We start from the raw sequence: 24,576 nt of genomic DNA, 5'->3' as shown, positions 1-24,576 counted from the left end.
TCTGGTGTTTCCAGATTGCTGGCTTCTCTAGTATTCATTTCAGAATATATGAGGCAAAGAACTCATCAGTCTGTCATTCCTTGTCTCCTGAGATCACTAACTGGTCTGCCTTCCTCTCTGTATCTTTCAGAGTCTTCTTACATTTGTTTCATATATAATGTCCATGAATTTTAGCTGTACTTGGCAGAAAGAATAAGGAAAGGGGCATCTATGCCATTTTTTCTGGAACTGGAAATGTACCTGTTTTAAAAATTAAGCCAGGTGCGGTAGCTCACGCTTGTAATCCCAGCACTTTGGGAGGCTGAGGCAGGCTAATCACGAGGTCAGGAGATCGAGACCATCCTGGCTAACACCGTGAAACCCCGTCTCTACTAAAAATACAAAAACTTAGCTGGGCGTGGTGGCGGGTGCCTGTAGTCCCAGCTACTCGTGAGGCTGAGGCAGGAGAGTGGTGAGAACTCGGGAGGCGGAGCTTACAGTGAGCCGAGACTGCATGACTATACTCCAGCTTGGGCGACAGAGTGAGACTCAGTCCCGCCCCCCCCCAAAAAAAAAAAAATTAGCCAGGCATTGTGACGTGTGCCTGTAATCCCAGCTACTTGAAAGGTTGAGGCAGGAGAATCCCTTGATTCTGTGAGGTGGAGGCTGTGGTGAGCCAAGATTGCGCCTCTGCACTCCAGTTAGAGTGACAGAGTGAGACCACAACTCAAAAAAAAAAAAGCATTGGATTGTCTTTTTATTACTGAATTGTAATTCTCCTTTATACTGGGTGCAAGTCATTTGCATTTGCCGGTGTTTTTCATTGCCTCCTATTTACCGTGTAGTGAAGGAGGGATTTTGCCCCAGGGTTATGGGAATGGCTGAACATATAACATGTGATACTGGACAGTTGAGATCAACAGCAGTTTGTTGTATGTTTACAGCCTAGGGCAGAAGGACACTACATGCCATGCATGGCTACATGTAGATTACATTTGGGAACAAAATAAACAACCAGCGGCTGTGGGAGGCAGGCTTGGTAGTATCAAGAGTCTGGGGTGCCTTCTGGTTCCTAAAGAAGGATGTGATTGGATTGTTTGGATAAGTCTGTGGGCTGGCAGGGGACCAGGACATGGGAAACCCACTACGTAGGGATAAGCAGGCACTGTGCCTGGTCCCTGCGATCAGAAGGGCTGTTTGAGTAGGCAGCCTTATCTGTGGGAGCAGAATGGGGAGGCAAACTTGTGGTTAGGCCATTTGAGGCCCTCCCAGTTTCACCAGATGTCAAGGCAGCACACAATATTGGGCCTTAATTTGGGTCAAATATTAAATAGAATTGGGGAGAGTAAGTATTTTACTTTGTGAACTTAGGGGAATAGCATTTAAGGTTTTTACCACTGAGAATGATGGTAGCCATGGGTTTTTTCCTGATCAGCTTAAGGATGCTTTCTAGTTTTCTGAGAGCTTTTCCTCTTCCCTCCCTCCCTCTCTCCCTTCTTTTCCCCTCCCTCTTCCCTTTGAATGAATTTTGAATATTGCCAAATGCTTTTCCCACATCTATTGAGATGATAATATGATTTTCTCTTTCTGTTATTGTGATGATTTACATTGATTTTTGAATATTGATCTACTCTTGTTTCTAGGATAAGCTCCACTTGGTCTTGCTGTGTTGTTATTACTATTTTAATACAGGTGGAGCATCCCTAATCTGAAAATTCAAAATCCGAAATGCTCCAAAACTCCAAACTTGAGTGCCGAAATGGTGTTCATTTCAGATTTTGAATTTTTTGGATTAGGATGTCCAACTGGTAAGTATCATGTTAATATTCCAAAAAAAAAAAAAAAAAAATCCAGAATCCAGAAGTGTCTCAAGCATTTCAGATAATGGATGCTCAGCCTGTATACTGCTAGATTTCATTTGTTTATATATTTTTGGGGGACCTTTTCATTTGGTCATGAGGGATATCAGTCTGTAATTTTCTTTTTTGAAATGTTTGTATCAGGTTTTGGTATCTGGGTTTTCCTGGCCTCATAAATTAGGGAACACTCATTCGTATATTTTCTGAAAGAAATAGGCACTAATTATACCTTGAATGTTTGCTAGAATTCACTAGTAAAACCACCTGGGCTTGGAGCTTTCTTTTTGGGAAGTGTATTGATTATTACTCAGATTCTGTTTCTTTTTGAGTCAGTTTTGGTGAATTGTGTTTTTAAGGAATCTGTTATTTCATCTAATGTGTTGAATTTATTGGCATAAATGTCTATAGCATCTGTAGTGATATCCCATGATTTTGGTAAGAGAAAATATTTGATCCTTTTCTTTCTTTCCTAATTATTCCTATTAGTTTATCCATTTATTAATTTTTAAGATAGCCAACTTTTGACTTTGTTAATTTTCTCTGTGTTTTGCTTTTCTCTTTTATTGGTTTCTGCTTTCATATTTGATTTCCTCCATCTACTTCCTTTGGATTTAGTTTGCTCATCTTTTTTCTAGATTCTTAAGGTGGAAGCTTGGGACTTTAATATGCATTTTAAATTTAATATTTGTCCTAAATTTAATGTTTAAGTTAAATTCTTGCTTTCCTACCCCAACATTCAACTTGCTATTCTTTTAGCTGTCTCAAAAAACTGAAAATTGTAGAAAATCTCAGATATTGAAGCTAAGGATTTCAGAGAAAACTTGATTCTTCCTTTTCCTCATCCACCATATTCAGTACATGATAAGTCCTATTCATTTTAGCCCTCAGATATATCTTCAGTCTGTTCTCCCACCTTTTTTTCCCCAAAGGAAGCTGTATGGAAATTTAATTTTTAATTTTCTTGTAGCGAGGGGTCTTGCTATGTTGCCCCAGCTGGTCTCAAGTTCCTGGCTTTAAGCAATCCTCCCACCTTGGCCTCCTGAAGTGTTAGGATTACAAGTGTGAGCCACTGCGCCTGGTCTTTTCTTCTTTCTATTTCTGCTGCCACCATCCTCTTTCATCTAGATGATCATAAGGGTGTATTATCCTAATCATTTTAGGTCACTTCTCCAAAGAGCAGCCACAAGGACTGGAATCAGATCAGGCCATTCCCTGAATTAAAATCTTCATTGGCTTTAGGAAATGCCTGCTTCCAGCTTCTGCTGGAGGCTATGCTTCCCAGCAAGAAAAGAAAAAAGAAAATTCATTGGCTTCCTATTATGCAAAATAAATTCCATTATATCTTATCATGGTCTATAAGGCCCTGCATATGTGGCCTCCACCTACCTATCAAATCTCATTTGCTAGGCCGGGCGTGGTGGCTCATGCCTGTAATCCAAAGACTTTGGGAGGCCAAGGCGGGTGGATCACGAGATCAGGAGTTCGAGACCAGCCTGACCAACATGGTGAAACCCCATCTCTACTAAAGGGTGTGGTGGCACGCACCTGTAGTCCCAGCTACTCAGGAGGCTGAAGCAGGAGAATCACTTAAACCCAGAAGGTGGAGGTTGCAGTGAGCCAAGATCGCACCACTGCACTCCCGCCTGGGTGACAGAGCAAATCTTTGTCTCAAAAAAAAAAAAAATTATTTTAATTTTAGTTCAGTTATCACCGTCTCAGAAAACCTCTTCTATTGAAATTGCTTAAGCAATAATTTTAATCCATTGTTACTGCCTTAACACAGACTACCATCAATCATTAACCCTCACATATTATTGTAACTGTCCTCCTTTTATCTGATGTTACCCACCTCCTATCTCCTCTCTCTTCCAATTGAATCTATTCTTTTAAAATATCGCTAGGATTTTATGATGCCATTTTCCTGGTTAAAACCCAGGTTAGGCCGGGAATGGTGGCTCATGCCTGTAATCCCAGCACTTGGATACTCAGGCTGGTGGATCAGTTGAGGCCAGGAGTTTGAGACCAGCCTGGCCAACATGGAAAAACCCTGTCTCTACTAAAAATACAAAAAAAAAAAGAAGAAAAAAAATTTAGCTGGACATGACAGCACATGCCTGTAATCCCAGCTACTTGGGAGGCTGAGGCACGAGAATTTCTTGTACCTGGAGGCAGAGGTTGCAGTGAGCTGAGCTCGTGCCACTGCATTCTAGTCTAGGTGATAAAGCAAGACTCTGTCTCAAAAAAAAAACAAAAACAAAAAACAAAAAAACAACACCCAGGTTAATGGCTTTTAATCAATTGTCCTTAGAATAAAGTCTAAATTCTTTAGCTTGTTCTAGAAGTTTTTTTGTTGTTGTTTATTTATCTTTTCTTTTTTGGTGATCTGCTTTCTTTTTACCTCTATAGCTTCATTTCTTCTCATAGTCTTCTTGATACTCTGATCCAGGCATATTGAATTCCCTCTCTGTTTTTATAGTGTGCCAAGTTTTTTCTTTTCTTGGGCTTTTCCATAAGCTTATCTCTGTACCTCACCTGCTTGTCTTAGTAAGTTCAGACTGCTATTATAAAATACCACAGACTTGGTAGCTTATAAACTGCAGAAATTTATTCTCATAGTTCTAGAGTATGAGAAGTCCAAGATCAAGGTGCTGGCAGATTTGATGTCTGATGAGGGCCCATTTCCTGGTTCATAGATAGGGTCTTATCCCTGTGTCCTCATGTGGTGGGATGGGTTAAAGAGCTCCCTTTTACCCATTAGTTAGGATAAACTAAAAAATATTTATCCTGGTGGAGCTTACATTCAAGTAGGTGGAAATAGGCAAAAATAAAAACATACTAAACATGTATTGGCCAGGCATGGTGGCTCACACCTGTAATCTCAGCACTTTGGGAGGCTGAGGTGGGAGGATGGCCTGAGACCAGCCTGGACAACATAGGGAGATGCCATCTCTACAAAAAATAAAAAAGAAAATTAGCCAGGAGTGGTGGCATGCACCTGTATTCTCAGCCACTCAGGAGGCTAAGGCGGGAGGATCGCTTGAACCCAGGAGTTCGAGGCCGCAAGTTAATCATGATTGTGCCACTGCACTCCAGCTGGGATGATAGAATGAGACCCTGTCTCAAAAATCAATAAAAAATGTATCAAGTTAGACAGTTGGTGTTATTGAAAAAAATAAAGCAGGAAAGGGGGCATATAAAGTGCTCTTGGTGGCTGCAGTTTTAAATAGTTATCAGGGAAGACTTCTCTGAGGAGGGGATAACACGAAAAGAACTGAAGGAGGTGAGGAAATGAGTCACGTGGATTTCTGGGGCAAGTATTTTTCCAGGTCTGTGGAACAGCAGGTCTCTAAGGTGGGAATATGCCTGTTATGTTGAAAAAGCAACCGGAAGGCTAGTGTATCTCTAGCATAGTGAGCAAGGGGGAGATTGGGTCAGCAATTAGGCCTGCCTCTTGTAGGGCCTTATAGACTATTATACAGACTTTAGTTTTTAACTGTTACTGTTGTAGAAAGCTATCGGATAATTTTAAGCAAGGAAATGACAAGATTTGATTTGCATTTTTATGGGATACACTCTAGCTGCTGTGTGTTAGTGGGGTGAGGGTAGGAGCAAAGAGAGTGTTAGGAGGCTTTTGTAATGATCTGTGTACAATGTGATGGTGACTTGGAGCAGAGTGGTAACAGTAGAGGTGCTGAGATTCTGGATGCATTTTGAATGTGGATCTAATAGGATTTTCTGATTAGTGGGGCATAAAATGTAATTTTTTCTTTTTTGAGACAGAGTATCACTCTGTCGCCCAGTCTGGAGTGCAGTGGCGCAATCTCGACTCACTGCAGTCTCCGCCTCCTGGGTTCGAGCGATTCTCCTGCCTTAGCCTCCCGAGTAGCTGAGACCACAGCTGCGTGCCACCATGCCCAGCTAAGTTTTGTATTTTCAATAGACCATTGGCGAGGATAGTCTTGATCTCTTGACCTTGTGATCCGCCTGCCTCGGCCTCTCAAAGTGCTAGGATTACAGGCATGAGCCACTGTGTCTGGCCTAAAATGTCATTTTTTTGGGTAACTTTTTCAGAGAGTCTGTAAGCTTCTTGAGGGTGAAGACCTTGTCTTATTTATCATTATATTCTTAGCACCATACCACAACAGCTAGAACATAGTAATCACATGCGCATGTGATTTTTAAAAAATCATATAGTACTTAAAAAAATTTATTTACTTTTTAAATTGACATATTTTAATTACACCTATTTGTGGGTTACATTTTGATGTTCAATACATATCTATGTTGTATAATAATCCGATCAGTGTAGTTAGTGTATCCATCACTTCATTCATGTATCATTTCTTTGTGGTGAGAGCATTCAAAATGCTCTCTTTTAGCTACTTTGTGATATACAGTATTTCACTGTTAACCACAGTTACCCTACTGCATGGTAGAATACCAGGAAGTAAATACTTTTTGAATGAATGACTGTATATGGAAACTTAACAGCGAAAAACAAGAGTAAAGTGAAAGGCAGCCTAAAGCTATGGTGGCAATAACAAAACAGCTGGGCACTGTGGCTCACGCCTGTAATCCCAGCACTTTGGGAGGCTGAGGCAGGTGGATCACCTGAGGTCAGGAGTTCGAGACCAGCTTGGCCAACATGGTGAAACCCTGTCTCTACTAAAAATCAAAAATTAGCCAGGCGTGGTGGCAAGCGCCTGTAATCCCAGTTACTCGGGAGGCTGAGGCAGGAGAATCACTTGAACCTGGGAGGCAGAGGTTGCAGTGAGCCGAGATTGTGCCACTGCACTCCAGCCTGGGTGACAGAGCGAGACTCTGTCTCAAACAAAACAGAACAAATGAAGCATATTTTTCTTTTTCTTTTTTTTTTCTCTTTCTTTTTTGAGACAGGGTCTCACTATATTGCCTGGGCTGGAGTGCAGTGGTGTGAACATGGCTCACCATAGCCTGGACCTCCTGGGCTCAAGTGATCCTCCCGCCTCAACCTCCTAAGTACCTGGGACTATAGGTGCATGCCACCATGCCTGGCTAAATTTTTTTTTTTTTGTATTTTTTGTAGAGATGGGGATTTGCCATGTTGCCAAGGCAGGTCTCAAATTCCTAGGCTCAAGTGATCTGGCTGCTTTAGCCTCCCAAAGTGCTGGCATTACAGGTGTGAGCCACTGTGCTCGGCTGAAGCATCTTTTAAAGAAGAATTGTTCTGTAGTTCTAGCACTTGAGACTGTGGTCATCTGGAAGACAACTCTTTCATCAGTTAAAAAAAAAGATGAACTCATATTCCTCACTTTCATCCCCTGGATAATCTCCTTTAAGGGTTATTAACAAAAGGAATAATTAAAGTAATGATAGCTAACATTTACTGAATGTTTTCTTTGTACCAGGTACAATGATAAGTGCATTGCATGTATTATCTTATTTAATTGTCATGAGATTCATATGAAGTAGGTGTTATTGTTATTCCACTTAACAGATGAGGAAATTGAAGGTCACATAGCTACTAAGAGTGATGTGAATCCAGGATTCAAGCCCAAGCCTAGCTCTTAATTGCTACCCTGTCTTGCTTCCCATCTGGCATCTGTTTTCAGTCTTCCTCTCTCTCCTTTCTATTCTAAGTGACTTTGGTAACTCAGGAACATTTTAACCTCTCAGTTCCTTAATGTTGTCAATGTCGATGATCTTTTGTATCTCTTTTCTAGCTACTCAATTCCATGGCAGTACCTTGTACTGTATCATCAGGCACAATAGTTTCACCTGAAATATTAAAGTCATATCTCCCCATTCTTTACTATAATTGTCTATCCTCTCACAAATTTTCTTCTTCATATTCTCATTACTTCATTTCCTTGGCCTTGCTGAGTAGTCTAGGTTTTTAATTGCTATCTTTTCATCTAGTCCCTCAGTCTTTCCCTTTCATCTTTAAGCATACATCTAATGACAATTCATATTCGTTGAGCACTTACAATATCTCAAGCACTGTATTTAGTATTTTATATACACAAAAACTCTAGAAGAATAGGTGCTAATATTAGCCCCATTTTATAGATAAGGACACTTAGGCAAAGCGAAGTGATTTCCTTAAGGTCATATAATCAGGCATTGGTTGAGACCCAAGACCCAAGTCCACATCTATTTTTGACACTGACACTCATGATGTTATAACATTTCATGCTTATTGCTGTCTTCATTTTGTTTACTTTCTCCCTGATGCTTTCAATTCTAGTCTCTCATCCTATTATTCTTTTTTTTGTTTGAGATAGAGTCTGACTCTGTCACCCAGGCTGGAGTGCAGTGGTGTGATCTTGGCTCACTGCAACCTCCCCCTCCCGGGTTCAAGCCATTCTCTGGCCTGAGCCTCCCTAGTAGCTGGGATTACAGGTGCACACCACCATGCCTGGCTAATTTTTGTATTTTTGGGAGAGATGGGGTTTCACCATGTTGGCCAGACTGGTCTCGAACTGCTGACCTCAAGTGATCTGCCTGCCTTGGCCTCCCAAAGTGCTGGGGATGCAGGCATGAGCCACCATGCCCAGCCCCTCATCCTATTATTCTTATTTGACAAAACCTCAAGCCATACATAGATCAGTATAACAGCCCATATTTTAAAATATAGATATTGTTAGGTATATGTAATTTAAAATACTGTTTGAAGATGGTTTTATTTGGCTCAGAAAATTACAAGGAAGAATCATCTGCTGGGAATTATGGGTGTGGGGAAGAATGGGATTTCAATCTAGTGGAATATAGTAAAGACTAAAAATTACTTTCATTAAATTACTTTCAAAGAGAACTTCTTTGTTGAACACATTATATGACATAGAAGTATTTGTTATACTTGCCAGTAATTTCTTGATCTCAGCTGGGCGTGGTGGCTCACAACTGTAATCCCAGCACCTTGGGAGGCCGAGGCAGACAGATCTTCTTAGGTCAAGAGTTGGAGACCAGCCTGGCCAACATGGTGAAACCCCATTTCTACTAAAAATACAAAAATTGGCCAGGTGTGGTGGCACGTGCCTGTAGTCTCAGCTACTCAGGAGGCCGAGGCAGGAGAATTGCTTGAACCTGGGAGGAGGAGGTTGCAGTGAGCCAAGATCGTGCCACTGCACTCCAGCCTGGGCGACGGAGTGAGACTCCATCTCAAAAAAAAAAAAAAAAAAAATTAGCTGGGCCTGGTGGTATGTGCCTGTAGTCCCAGCTACTCAGGAGGCTGAGGCATGAGAACCCCTTGAACCCGGGAGGCGGAGATGGCAGTGAACTGAGATCGCACCATTGCACTACAGCCTGGGTAACAGAGTGAAACCGTCTCATAAATAAATAAATAAATAAATAAATAATTAAATAAAAGCTAACTTGCCGATAATAGGTCTTACATAAGTAAGGACAAAGTGTCATAAGCAGAAAGAATTTTTTAAAAAGTGTCATAAACAAAATAATATTCTAACTGAAGCAACTGGATACCATAATGAAAAGAAATTGAACCAATGCAAATTTATAGCATAAGGATGGGAACTAATTTTAGAAGTCCTACTTTGGATAGATTTTCACCTTTTGTACAGTTACCACTTGAAAATTTTCCTTACGTATACCAAAAGAGATACACTAATTATTTCCTTGTTATTTCTATTTGCATTGTCTTGTTTTATAAAAATATTTTTCTGTATATTTTTCTAAAAGTTGTTATTTCACAGGGTTTCATCTGCCCCTTATGTATGAAAAGATGTATAACTGCTATTGATTTATTGGAGCATTACCAGAAAGTGCACAATGAAAATGAAACAAGAGGACAGGAACTTCTTAATGACTCCAGTGTTACTGTGGGTCCTGTATATTTTGTTTTAGCAGCTTGGTTTTGGGTTGCTCAAAATAGCTGGTTTTTCCTTGCCTCGGTGTTGCTTAACTTTTTATGCTACAAGGGAATATGGATTGCTTTAATTATGCATGCTTAAAGGAAGTTTCAATAAAGAAAAGAGGCTCTTGGGAAGTCTGCGTGGTTTCTCTTACTGTTTGCAGCTGTCTTTTTGTGAATTTGTAAATAAATACAGAAATTTAAGTTAATATTTTGTATCAATTTTGCCATGAAATCAAAATATTAAGTGAATATTATTCCAACATTGGTAAGTTATATTTTTATTATTTTGTTAATGTTTCATTAATGGATGTATTAAAATGCTTTAGTATAAAATACTTTGCTCTTACATGGAAAGAGGACTTTGAGGCTGGGCACTGTGGCTCACGCCTGTAATCCTAGCACTTTGGGAGGCTGAGGTGGGCAGATCACTTGAGGTCAGGAGTTTGAGACCAGCCTGACTACTGAGGTAGGGAGTTTGAGACCAGCCTGGCCAACATGGTGAAACCCTGTCTCTACTAAAAATACAAAAACTAGCTGGGTGTGGTGGCACTTGCCTGTAATTCTAGCTACGGGGAAGGCTGAGGCACAAGAATCGCTTGAACCTGGGAGGCAAGGGTTGTAGTGAGCCGAGATCATGCCTGTGCACTCCAGCCTGGGCAACAGAGTGAGACTCTGTCCCGTCCCTGCCCCGCCACCGCCAAAAAAAAAAAGGAAAGAAGACTTTGCATATGAACAGTTATTGTCCCTATTCGGGAAAATATACAGCATTAGAACTTGAATCTCAGATTGTCTCAATTTTTGTTTTAACTCCCCTAGACTTGAGGAAGGTGACAGAATGACATACTCTCGTAAGTAGCAGTGGATGAGTCCAAAAATATTTCTCAGTATTTCCCAGTATCTGAGGCTGCACATAACAAAGGCTGAGGAGGGGAGCAAGTTAGGGGAACCGCTGCCCATTTTCAGGCTGAAAAGAATCTGTCAGATGATGCTGATAATGTGTTTTCTTTGAAAATCACTATGGTATTCCAAAAACAAAGGAAACATAGCTTTTAAAAAATATTTTATAAATCTTATAAAATAATGCAACCTTTTGCACCAGAAAGACCAAAAATTACTTTTTTCTATGAGGTAATTATGTATATAAGAAAGCATTCTTAACAACATTTAGTTATTTGACACATTAGTGGAGTACCTTTTATGTGGCAGATATTTTGGCAGGTGAGGGAGATAATAGGTGAATAAGGTACAATCTCTACCCCAGGAGGTTTCTATGATAGGTATTATTTGCAAAAAGTGCAGTGGCTAATTCCGCATGAGAGGAACTCAGGAAAAACTTTATAGGAGGACAGTTAAACCAGAGATTTTAACTGTGGTGGAGAAAATGGGTGCATGTAGGATGATACCAATTAAACCAGCTGAAGCGGTGCAAGCAAAGATGGAGGCATAAAAGATTCTTGAAAATCTGCTTAGGATTTTTATTACATGTTATCCTTCTGGACCTTGTGGGTCAACTTTTCTTCTTGATGGACTATCCAAAATCAAAAGTAATAATCTCACCTGCTCCACACTTAAAATAAAGGCTTTCCTTTTTTTTTTTTTTTTTTTTTTTTTTTGAGGCAGAATCTCACTGTATCACCCAGGCTGGAGTGCAGTGGTGCAATTTTGGCTTACTGCAACCTCCATCTCCTGGGTTCAAACAGTTCTCCTTCCTCAGCCTCCCGAGTAGCTGGGACTACAAGGGTGCACCAGCATGCCCAGCTAATTTTTTGTATTTTTTTTTTTTAAGTAGAGATGGGGTTTCACCATGTTGGTTAGGGTAGTCTAGAACTCCTGGCCTCAAGTGATCTGCCTCCCTTGGCCTCCCAAAGTGCTGGCATTATGGGTGTGAACAACTGCGCCTGGCCAGGGCTTTTTATTTTAACTAAAAGGATACTTGGTACAACAGAAGTACCTTAAGTTCCAGTTAAGGTAAGTTCTTAGTTGCAGTGGATATGAGAAAGGATTACAGATAACCAAACTCTGGAAGTATTCAATATGTTGTTTTTAATCTTAAGTAAATTGTGTTTTTTGGAAGTTGGTGACAAATTTGAAATGACTAAGGGAAATAAATGTAGCTGGCTAGTTTTAGTGTGTTATTGTTAGCTAACAGTCCTTCTCTGGAATTTATCTATCTAGCAACCTCGATCCCCTTGGAGATCATTTAGAAAAAAATAGAGGAGTCTCTTATATCAAATTGGTTTTCAAAGTCCATGAACTAAAGGTCATGCAATCTGTTCATGGGACATCCCTGAGGCACTCATTCTAAACTCATTATACTTTTATTTTAAATGAATGATGGGTTTTAATAAACTTTTTAAAAAAAATCTACCCGTCCCATTTATTGCAGGTTAGCATTCCCAGAGCTAGTATGCTAAGAATTTTTAGTAATGACTGTTGAAATACAGAGCAGACAAACTGTAAAATGTGGGTATAAGAATTAAAGAGGCTTGCCAGAATTAATAGGGTAGAAGACATCTTTTCAGTGATAAATATTTATGTCTTGGAGGCATTAGGCAAAGGTTTAATATCATCTATTTGAGAAAGTGAGGAATTATATGTATTTTAGAAAGATTTATTTTGATTAGAAATGTCCCCAAATTTAAGTTTTATTTAAACAAGGAAATCTTAATCACATGGAAAATTCACTTATGTGGAATATTTCTATAATGAAATGTATGTTACTGATTTCTAAAATTTCTCATTAGGAATGAATCATTTATTTCAGGGTATTAATCTGGTAATTTTTGGAAGTTGTAAGAAGGTATGGCATACCTCAGTGTGATCATTAGCTTTCTGGCACTCTTAGGTATCTGGAGCCCAAACCTGAAAGTGGAGACAATAGTCAAAAAGCCACAGTTGTGAAGATTAAATTGTGTAATAGGGACGTAGCTTCTCCAAGGAACACTTTTTCATTTGCTTCCTAGTTATTAGCAGAAGTTGAGACACAAAAGAGAAATGACAAGCTAAACATTATATGGGTACATGTACTGTTGCACTAAAGGCATATCTACTAGTGTTGTACAACAGTGGGTAGGAGATCTAAGAATGCCAACAGATGGTTTTGAAGAAAAAGAGAATAACAGCAGCTAGACTAACATCCTGACCGGGAGCATTCGTTCATTCAGAAGACAATGTTGAGTACCATATCTCTGGAGCCTAATGGCATCACTGTATTCTGATGTCCAGAGGCACATCCTCAATACTACTGTTTGTTCATTTCAGGAGTTTCATAGGAGATTATTGCATTTATCACCTGTTGTGCCCCTGCCCTTCATTCTGGCTCTGTGATCAGAACACACCTAGAAGCCTTCTGTTTCCTAAATGTAACATGACTATTCACAGTGTTTCCTGCACCTTTGTTTATGCTCCTCCATTTGCTTAGAATGCTTTTCTCTCTGCCAGGTAAACTCCTATTTATTCTTTAGTACCGAATTCCAGTGACTGTCTCTCTCTCTCTCTCTCACACACACATACACTATGCAGCTGCAATGAGGATGGAGATGAGACACATATATAATATGTATGTGTATATGTATTTTTGTAAAGTATTAACTACTGCCACGGGTGGAGTTGGATACTTCTCCTGTGTTCCCATAATTCTTTATATATAATTATATTATATAGCATTGTATGGTAATATTTGTCTACATATCAGTATCCCCAATAAACAGTGAGCCTTGATTCTGCCACATAATGTGCACAAATAATAAATGAGGATGTACATTTTTTGGCATCAGCACTCAAGGAGCAGATTTTTTATTTATTTATTTTTAGTTTTTACGTGCTCAGAGTACTTATTGCTTAGCTCATTTTCTCCTTTGGAAGATTTTATAATCTGTAAGCTCTATTAAAGATCTTCTGTTTTTTTGGCCAATTTTTGCACTGCCAGGTTCATTCATATTTCAGTGAATAAATATACAATATAGAAAAATATAGTATGTTTAAAGTACCACCTGTGGCCATTATGGAAATATGGATGAAAAAAATCCAATATGCTGTGTATTTCAGTGAGTATAGGAGCTTGACAAGCTAATGAGGGTGCTCTTGGAGGGAAAAAGCAGTATACGCAAAGGCACAGAAATTTGAAGTATGATGGCGTGCTCAGGGAAACGCAGGTATTTTAGTATTGTTGAAGTATGGTGAGAGAGTGTCTGGAGATCAGACTGCATAGGTTGTTAGGGGAATGGTTATGCACAACCTTGTATGCCATATTGATGATAAAGGTTGCTGAAGGATGTTGAAGAATCTGTTTTAGAAAGATTCCTCTGGCAGCTCTGTGGAAGATTAATTAGGAAGAGGGAATACTGGATATAGGAGCACTGTTTCTAATGTTATTGCAGTAGTCTGGACAAGAGATACTGAGTATCTGAACACGAGCAGCTGCAATGAGGATGGAGATGAGAAGATGGAAAGGAGAAATGTTTATGCTTAATGTTTTATTAGAAGTGAGTGAGAGGGAGAGTAGTGAGTAGTTTAGCCAAATTTTTAGGTTTCTAGTTTAGGTGAAAGGTGGGCGTTAGTGAGAAAAGGAGGTTTGGGAAATGAGTCTTGCATTTGTTGTATTTGAGATGCCTGTGGGATGCAGGTAGAGATACATGTTGTTAAAGATCCAGAAGAATTCTGGAGTGAGTTATTGGCTAGATAGATGGATTTGGGAGTCATCAGCATGTCAGTGATAGCTAAAACCATTGCATTGTTATATACCTGGGAGAATGCTGAGTCAGAAGAGGAGGAGGTCAATGAGAGAGCCTTGGGGAACAGTGATCTTTAACGGGAATTGTATTTTGTTTTTTTATAGAATCAAGAGAAGATGACCATTCTTATATGTAAAAGCTGTACATTGTAATAAAACTTACTTTCGATAGAACCCTCAAAGTTATAATGTATTTACTTGTTGCTTAAAGTGCCGAAGCACCACTGCCACACACATTCCATTTTATTTTTGTGTCTGTAATAGAGGGGAATTTTAGAATTGTGGTGTACTTGACGGAAGCAAAACAAGTTTATTTCATGCTGCCTTTAATTAGCAGAATTGTATGTGTAATAACCTTATCATGATTTTGCTAATTACTATTTTTTAAAAATCTTTGATTTAATGAATGACTACAAATATTCTTTTTTTTTTTTTTTTTTTTTTGAGAAGGAGTCTTGCTCTGTCACCCAGGCTGGAGTACAGTGGCATGATCTTGGCTCACTGCAACTTCCACCTCCCAGGTTCAAGCAGTTCTCCTGCCTCAGCCTCCTGAGTAGCTGGGACTACAGGTTTGTGCCACCATGCCCAGCTGGGCATGGTGGCTCATGTCTGTAATCCCAACACTTTGGGAGGCTGAGGCGGGTGGATCACCTGAGGTCAGGAGTTCGAGACCAGCCTGGCCAACATGATGAAACCCCATCTCTACTAGAAACACACGAATATTAGCCGGGCGCGGTGGCGGGTGCCTGTAATCCCAGCTCCTCAGGAGGCGGAGGCAGGGAAAATCGCTTGAACCCAGGAGGTGGAGGTTTGCAGTGAGCCAAGATTGCGCCATTGCACTCCAGCCTGGGTGACAGAGCGAGACTCATTCTCAAAATAAAATAAAATAAAAAAATAAAAGTTGCAACCCAGTAAGTTGATTTCGTAATTCATTAATGAATTGCAACCTAAAATTTGTAAAACATGGATCTTTATCAGCATCTTTAACATAGTACTCTAGTTGGTAGTTTTAACCATATAATAATTTTGGGATTAGTTATATAGTTATATTTGTTTTTTATATTTTATGGGGCTACACGTTAATTTTAGGGCTTTACTGTGTTAGCTCTAGGTTAGCAAGGACATTTACTGACCAGAATACTTGTTATCATTGTAGATATCCGAACTCTGTGGTGATTATGAATTACTTTTTTTCCCCCTCAGTGATTCGTCTTTTTTTTTTTTTTGATAGCATTCCTGTGAAGTAGATTGGAACAGATATGATTTTACTAATGAGGATAGCTAGAGAAAGGAAGGATATGATGGCAAATCTTCTCAACTAGTCTATATTAGAACTAACTTTTCAGATTAGACTTGGGTACTCCAGCTATTAATTTATCTGACCTAACAGATGGTTGCAAGGGCTTTCTTTGTATTTTGTAAACTTCAACTAGAGTAGACAATGAAGTATCTTTGCATGATACTAGAATTTGGGGTTAATACCATAAGATATAATTTACCTAATGGCACCATTGGTATGATTCAGACATTTGATGATGTTTATTAATATGCAAATTGTTATTTCACAATATTAAATACTATTTTGAAACTTTTTTCTGCCCCTTTCTATAGGGTTTCATATGTCCCCAGTGTATGAAATCTCTTGGATCTGCTGATGAACTTTTCAAACATTATGAAGCTGTTCATGATGCTGGTAATGACTCAGGTCACGGAGGAGAGTCTAATCTTGCTTTGAAGCGGTACAGTATGATAATTTTGAAGTATAATGTTATGGAATATGCATGTGGTATCTATCGTCGTTTAATCATGATTAATTAGCTTATGAAAATAGTAACCTTTTTGTATTATTTAATTTAAATCTGTCGTCATTTAGCATATCCTTCCTCCACTATTGTTAAAAACTGTTCAATCCTTGACCAGTAACTATCTATGCCAGCAACTACAATACGGTACATAGATTATGTTTTTAATGAAGATTGTGAGTTAGCAAAAGAAGATTAAATTATATTTAGCATATTATGTGTAATATAAGATGATACGATTTACTTAGATGACTTTATAGTAAGTTGTTAAAATAATAAATTTAGCCAACAATTAAAATTTAATTTTTAATTTAAAATTTAAAAATTTCCATTTATAATTACCAGTATAGCAATAAGCACACGTACACATTGTTTTTCCTGGTAATTTGTCTTGGCCATTTTAAGAAGTAAAAGTAAACTAAAATATAACTACTTAGAATAGCATTCAACAATATAACTTTGCATTTCTTCTGCTATTGTTGAGAACTCTTGTCTTTTATCCCCACTGAGGGCATAAAAGCTTCACTTCATTGTACTTGTAAAAAAGTATTTTTATGCTTTCCTAAAAAAAAAAAAACTTACTGGTTGATTAATCTGCTGTAACACAAAGAATACTACATAAAGGAAAATATGATAATCATATAAACTTTGTGGTTGATAGATAATGTAGAACTATAAAACATGGCCATTTTACTGTGTTAAAATATGTGGGAAAACCAGTGCTTTTGGGAAGAACGGATCTTCCTTTTTAATATGACTGTTAATGCTCTCGGGTATTTTTATGTGTGAATTAATAATTTTGGCTATTATTCTTTTGTCATTTGTTAGGAAATACATTAAATATATGTGGTTAAATTATATTATAAATGTTTTTATATTTAATATCAATTTAATAGAGTTGTGCTTCAACTATGAATTAGACCGTGTCCAGTATATGAACTTTTAACACAAAAGCATCCATGGTCTACCCTTGTTCTTCTTAACTTTTCATTTAGTGTTTTAGTTAATTGAAGCCTGACTTCTGCCTTACCATTCTCTGGCAATGGCTCTGAAGGCCAACAGTAACCTGGATTATTTTCAGTTCTTATTTTGCTTGACCTCTGTTTTGATTATCTATTACTGTCTGACAATCTACCCAAAGAACATAGTGGTTTAAAACTATAACAGTTTATTAATTCTCATGATTCTTTGAATTGACTGCTTGGTTCTTCTGCTTTAAGTGAGGGAGACTGGGGTTGTAGGAGGACCAGAAGGTTCAAAATGGCCTCACATTCATGGCTGGAAGTCTGTGTTGGATGCCAGCTGGGAGCTCATCTGGGGCTTTATGCCAAAGGCTTCAGTTCTCTTTCATGTGGGCCTCTTCATGTGGCTGCTTGGACTTCCTCACAAGCTGGTAGTTCGTTCTAAGGTAGTATGTTCCAAGAGGAAAGAAGCAGAAGCTGCCAGTCTTCTTTAGGCTTGATTCAAAAGTGTCAGAGCATCACTTCTGCCATTCTATTGGATAAAGTAGTCATAGTGCCAAGTCAGATTCATGAGGCCTGAAGATAAACTTTGTCTTTTAGTGGATTGGTATGGGAAAGGAAGAACTTGATTGTAGTCATCTCTGTAGACTATCTACAACAACCACTGCAAAATTTGGCTGTGCCAGTTCTCCTTCCTTCTACTCTTCTGAGATGACATACCATTGTGATAATTTTTTCTTGATCTGTTTTGTATGCTGCTCTTTCTCTATATGATCTACCTAGGGTAATATCTACATCCATAACTTCCTCCTAAACCATATCTCCAACCTAGAATTATCTCCCAACTTGCCTGTTAGGTATCTTCCCTCAGATGTTCCTGAGGCACCTCATCATTGACATTTTGAAAACAGAGTTTTTTCTGTTTTCTTCTAAACCTATTGATTGTCTACTATTACTTCTTCTGGAGAATGGTGTCATTATCTGTCCACCCAGTTAGTAAAGCCAGGAAAGTAAGTGTGCTCATTTTTGCACATCTGCTTCTCCTACCGCATCTGATCTATCATTAAGTTAATTCTGTTTCCTTAACAGCATATATTCTTTTACATTTTTACTGTTGTAGTTTATTTTAGGCCTTAAATCTCACTCAAAAATGTTTTTTCATATTTATAGTTGGCTCTCTATCTTTAGTCTTGTACTCCTCCAATTCTCCATATTGCTGCCAGAATAATATTCTTTTTTCTTTTTTTTTAGAGATAAGATCTTGCTCTGTTTTCCAGGCTGGTACAGTCATAGCTTACTGTAGCCTCCAACTCCTGGTCTCAAGAGATCCTCCTGCCTCAGCCTCCCAAGTAACTGGGACTACAGGCGTGGACCAACATGCCTGGCTAATTTTTACTTTTTTTTTTTTTTTTGGGACAGTGTCTCGCTATGTTGCTCAAGAACCTCAAGAAGTCCTCAAGGAATTCTCCCACCTCAGCTTGCCAAAGTGTTAGGATTACAGGCCTGAGTCACTGCGCCTGGCCAGAATAATATTCTTTAAATGCAAATTTGATTGGCATTGCTCTAAGTAGTAATTTTTACAGGCTTCTCATTGCTTACGGAATAGTTACTGCATGCGTTTCCGTTTTTATCTTATTGTATCTCTTCTTCCCGTTTTCCTACACCTCAGTTTCTGACAATTACATTCTACTCCACTATAACACTTTGGATGACATGTGACTATGAGCAGGATATGTCTTTTAGATCAAAAGTTCACGTGACTCAGGTGGGTCATGAAACCTTTTTGCTTTAAAGCCTTCTGTTCATCAGTTTATATGCGAATTTTATCAACATCAATCAAATATTTGAAGCTTGATGCATTAGTGAGCTTTTTTAAGCTAGATCTTTAAATGTACATATGTAGATGTACATAGTACAAAATTCAGATGGCTCAAAAAAGTTTATGGTGAAAATTGAGCGCTTGCCACCCCTTTTCCCTAGCCTCTTTTTTTCATCAATTTCTTACGTATTCTTCCAGAGATATTCTATGCTTATATATTCATATGCTTATATCTATGTACATATAAATAAATATATAAATATATGTAATTATATAAAAGATAGCAATTCTACATTGTTCTGTATCTTTTGTTTCTCTCTGTATCTTATGGATTCTTTCATATCAAGGTAGATAGAGCTATCTTATCTTTTTAATGATAGCATGGAATTTTCTCATTCTTTGGTTGATGACTATTCAGGTTATTTCTCATGTTTTGCATACTTATGACATCACGAAGTTCCTTTGGAGATATGATTTGTACTTGTTTGAGTATATCTGTAGGATGAATTTGAATCCAGCAGGGGAAGATATGTTCCTGACATCCAGAATAATAATAATTTTTTTTTGAGACTGAGTTTTGTACTTGTTGCCCAGGCTGGAGTGCAATGGCACAATCTCGGCTCACCACAACCTACACCTCCTGGGTTCAAGCGATTCTCCTGCTTCAGCCTGCTGAGTAGCTGGGATTACAGGCATGTGCCACCATGCCCGGCTAATTTTGTATTTTTAGTAGAGATGGGGTTTCTCCATGTTGGTCAGGCTGGTCTCGAACTCCTGACCTCAGGTGATCTGCCCGCCTCAGCCTTCCAAAGTGCTGGGATTACAGGTGTGAGCCACCGTGCCCGGCCAGAATAATAATTCTTCATAATGGTGTTTTCTCATGAAATCTCTCTCCCGCAGAAGTGCTTAGAATGGTCAGTTCACCATTCTTTGTCAGTTTGACCCTTAGGTGAGGGGAACAGAATGTGAGAAGCTTCTGAGACAGGAAAGAGCATGTCATACCCAAAGGAACAGAAATAAGCAGTGTTTTGTGTGTGTTGTGTGTATTTCCCCGCTTTTTACAGAGCTGCTGCTGCTCCTCTTCTTCTTCCTCCTCTTCCTCTTCCTCCTCGTCTTCATCTTCTTCATCTTCTTTTATTTTTTTTAAGGTAGAACCTGGCATTTTATTTAGATCTTCATTAAATTGTTGGAATTGAGAATCAGACATATGTAGTGAACCTCCAAAAATAGATCCTGAAAGGCACTTACTGCTTAGGGCAAGCAGTCATGGAATAAGCATGTAAACAAGCTGGCTTCTCTGTATCACACCAGCTAAGTCAGCTTTCTCCATGGCCAGCCACACCAGCTCTGCCCTCCCTTCTGTTAACACCAGCCAGACCCCCTGTAGGTCAAACCCAAGATTTTTCTGTAGGACACCTTGGCCTACCTAGGAATGCTGGAAACATGTTAAAGGAATCATGGTAATCATGGTATTGAGAGAAAAAAAATTTTTTTAAAGCTGCCATCTGAGGTGATAGCTTCACTGTACTTACGCCATACCCCAGAATACAATAAATAAGCAATTAGAAAATGTTCAGGATGAAGGGATTTCCTCCTCCTCGCCAAAAACACTGCTTTCTGAAGGAAGCTGACTTCTCTGTAGCTACACCAGCTGTTCAGAAAGCTCATTGGACCTGGTTTTGAAAATAAAACAAAACTAAAACCCTGGGAGGCGTTATTGTGCAGTGTGGAGTACTCAGGCTTTCTGATAAAGAAAAAAAAAAACGTTATCTGGTACTAAAGTGTGCAGCCTTCAGACCCTCAGGTACTGGCCTGTGACTTCCCTGTATGGCATCACAAAGATGCCAGGTGCCTTTTTTTCTAGAGCTAGGAGTTGGTGAGGTGTGGCTAGTGCTGAAACCATGCATAGGATTGGTTTACTAAATTAAAACCTTACGTGTATGTCCTCCAAAATGCAGTTGAAAGTGGAGAGATTTTGATTTAGTGCTGTTAAAGAGGTGGCAATTAAGAGCGTAAGCACCAGGGAGATAGTTTAATGGTAACTGCCTTTTTTTGATGTCGGGCTAGAGCTCCAACTGGGAACTTGCGTTACATACAACACTGATCGGATAGGGAACGCACCCTGACAAAGAGCTCATAATTAGAAATGGATCAAGTTACAGGGAGGATAAGGGGAAGGCTTCACATTCATAATAGAGCTCAAGACATTACAAATTCATGCTGACAGGGCTGTGGCATTGCCAGACAGAGGCTATAAGTGGAACTACAAGTACTTTATGTGCACATTGCAAGGACATTTTCAGCATCTGGTGTGGGAAAGTCAATGCAATTAGGACTTTGGAGCATTGGGTAGGGCACAAATGTTCAATTTCAAAGCATTATTTACTACAGTGTTGTTTCTAGGCAGTTACATGGATCACCTGTGCTCACTAAATTCATTACAATGGTAAACAAAACACCTAGGGACAGAATAGCAAGCCCAACAAAACACCTAAGATTATTTACTACAGTGTTGTTTCTAGGCAGTTACATGGATCACCTATGCTCACTAAATTCATTATTGATAAACAAAACACCTACGGACAGAATAGCAAGCCCAACTTACCCACAAAAGCTAAAATTCATGTCATTGACTAGAGTGACTACAACTGATCAGGCGCTGAAACAGGACAGGAAAATTTAGGACGGAAGGCCCTTTCCCTCAGAGCTTGAAGGCTTCTCTGTTGCCTATGCCAACAAGTATGGGGAAAAAAGACTAACACTTTTAATATTTAAGCTTTCTGGGCACTTCCCATGGGAAGCTCTCCCTACCAAAGTGGCCATAGGCTGCAGTCCTCTGATAAATTGGCTTCTTCAGATCCAGATCCCTGACAATGACCCTAGGGTGGAGATCAAAATTCTTCTTTATAATCTCTAGTAGCTCTCTCTCACTCTTCTGAGAGGTACCATAATGGAAAACAGAGATAGATAATGGATGAGAAACTCCAATAGAATAAGAGACCTGAACAAGAACTGTTCTGCACAGACCTCCTTTAACAAGGGATTTTGCCACTGAATGAGCAGCATAAGCAGCTGAACAGTTGACCTTAGTATAATCCTTTCCTCAAAAGGCACCTCCTCCGTGAACACCCCAACCTCTGTAAGTGTCCATAATGGTTTTCCATCCAGTCATACAAACCAACATCACCCCAAGGCCCACCAATAACAAGTCTGCCACTTGGCTGTAGGTGGTAGATTGTATCCTCATCAAGGTATTTTGCAGGCACCATGGCTTTGATGACTTTTTCCTTTAGGGCATCCCTCATCTCATCAAGACGAACCTCTTCATCATGCCAAACAGATATAACAATTGTGTGGACTCTGATGGGAAACATAGCACCTCAATCCTGCAAATACTGCACAGTAACTTAAGTTTTAGAATCAGGGCGTAACCAAGGCAAAGTGCCATTATGGCGTAGTTCTGCCAGTTTGGCTTTAAGCTTGTATGCCAAGACAATGGTTAAAGGCCTACATACACTCCTCAGTTTCATCAGTGGCATAGCCAAACATCAAGCCCTGGTCTCCAGCACCAATGTCTTCTTCATTTCTGTCAAGATGAACACCTTGAGAAATATCTGGTGACTGTTGCTCCAAGGCTACCAGCACATTACAAGTCTTGTAGTCAAACACTTTGGAAGAATCATCATATCAAATGTGTTTAATAGCTTCACGAATCATTTTCTGGTAGTCAACAGCAGCTCTGGATGTAATTTCACCTGCAAGAAGGATCATTCCAGTTTTAGCAACAGTTTCACAAGCTACTTTGGCATCAGGATTTTGTTGAAGGTGGGCATCAAGGACAGCCTCACTGATCTGGTCACAGATCTTATCTGGGTGGCCTTCCCCCACCAACTCTGAGGTGAAGAGGAACGTGCCCTCCTCAATGAACACCTAGTGGAAGCTGTTGAGCTCCCGTTCATGTTGGTGTTGGTGGCAGTGAGTGGAAGTGGTGTTGAGAAGGAGCAGCGGCAAGATGGTGGCTGCGAAATGCGCAAGTTGCAGATGGCATTCTACTCAGAGCGCAGTATCAGGGCGTAACCAAGGGTGGTGCGGAGTGAGCCAGGGCTTTTTCTCAGTGTGAAAGACGGAAGCCAATATTGATAGAGCTAAATGAATGAAGGGGAGAGTGATAAGGCAATGATTAGATTATGCGTATTTTATAGTCCATGTTAATGAGTTTAGATTTTATGCTAACTACAATAGGAAGCGATTGATGCTTATTGTTAGTAAATTAATGGGAGACATTTTGCCTCTTGGCTTGGGTACTTAACAGTCAGTTATATGATTATTTCCATGAGAAAATGTTTTTTCCATTTATAAACAGTGAGCTTTACGAATAAAATTGTTTTTCTGAGCGATTTATATATATGCCATTATATATAAAATCTTCCATAGTTTTTTTTTTGAACTGAAAACACTATAACATTAATATACAATTACTAGCCATGATTTCTTAAGACCAGTTTGTTAATTAAAGGACATTAACTATTAATTCCTTCCCCCCATTTTTATTTAGAGATGATGTAGCACTGCTCAGACAAGAGGTCCAAGACCTACAGGCTTCACTTAAGGTAAGAATAAAAATTGTTATACCTTTTTATTTTCAGTGTTTCAGATAATACCTCTTTTTAAATTTACTAATTAAAAATCTTTTTTATTAGGAAGAAAAATGGTACTCGGAAGAATTAAAGAAGGAATTAGAAAAATATCAAGGGCTGCAGCAGCAAGTAATTGCTTTTAACTACTTAAAGCATGTTTATTAGTTGTTTATTTTTATTGTCGAAAACTAAACTTAATACCTTTTTGCAAGCAGGTGGCGGCCTGATATAAATAACTTCCTAATTTGTTTCTCTGTGTTGAATTCTGATGAATGCAAACAAATGTATGAGGAGTGAAGATGTAATTTTTTTAAAGGTGTTCCATTGAAAATGAGTTACTGGATGGGCCCACGCCTGTAATCCCAGCACTTTGGGAGGCTGAAGCGAGAGGGTTGCTTGAGCCAGGAGTTCGAGACCAGCCTGGGCAACACAGCGAGACCCCTGTCTCTACAAAAAATTTAAAAATTAGCTGAGTGTGGTGCCATGTGCCTGTGGTCCCAGCTACTTGAGAGGCTGAGATGCAAGAATCACTTGACCTTTGGATTTCAGGGCTGTGGTGAGCTATGATCTCACCACTGCACTCCAGCCTGGGCAGCAGAGAAAGACTCTGCCTCAAAAAGAAAAAAAAAAAAGAATCAGGTACCTATATGTTGTTTTTTTTTATACCAGGCTATATTATTCTAATGTTTTGTAATATACCTAAATGGTTAAGAAAATAGGTTCAAACAGTAGTGAGTCTTCAAAGCATTTAAGTTTCTGACAAATTGATAATGACTGAAGTGTATATTGGTAGGGAAAGAAATATTACTAGCTATAAATAGCTAGTAATATTATTTATTATGTTAGTGAAGATTGAAAACTGGGAAACCTGTTCTATTAACAGTGTTAAGTTTTTAAAAAACTAAAAAATGTATTTGTACATACATGCACACAC

At 39.0% G+C, this 24,576-nt stretch overlaps 1 protein-coding gene across 1 annotated transcript in view; it reads left to right on the top strand.

The window, feature by feature from the left end:
• The window catches only part of EEA1 (early endosome antigen 1), a 155,923-nt gene that overhangs the window by 48,010 nt on the left and 83,337 nt on the right, over window positions 1-24,576 (top strand). Inside the window, exons 3-5 of the mRNA XM_024257216.3 lie at window positions 16,034-16,161; window positions 23,561-23,615; window positions 23,706-23,771. Of these exons, the coding sequence (XP_024112984.2) occupies window positions 16,034-16,161; window positions 23,561-23,615; window positions 23,706-23,771 (249 nt within the window). The remainder of the gene's footprint in view (window positions 1-16,033; window positions 16,162-23,560; window positions 23,616-23,705; window positions 23,772-24,576) is intronic.

Source organism: Pongo abelii, chromosome 10 (genome assembly GCF_028885655.2).
Source record: "Pongo abelii isolate AG06213 chromosome 10, NHGRI_mPonAbe1-v2.0_pri, whole genome shotgun sequence".
NCBI classification, from domain to species: domain Eukaryota; kingdom Metazoa; phylum Chordata; class Mammalia; order Primates; family Hominidae; genus Pongo; species Pongo abelii.
The sequence above is the reverse complement of the archived record's forward strand: the minus strand, read 5'-3'. Positions and strand labels throughout refer to the sequence as shown.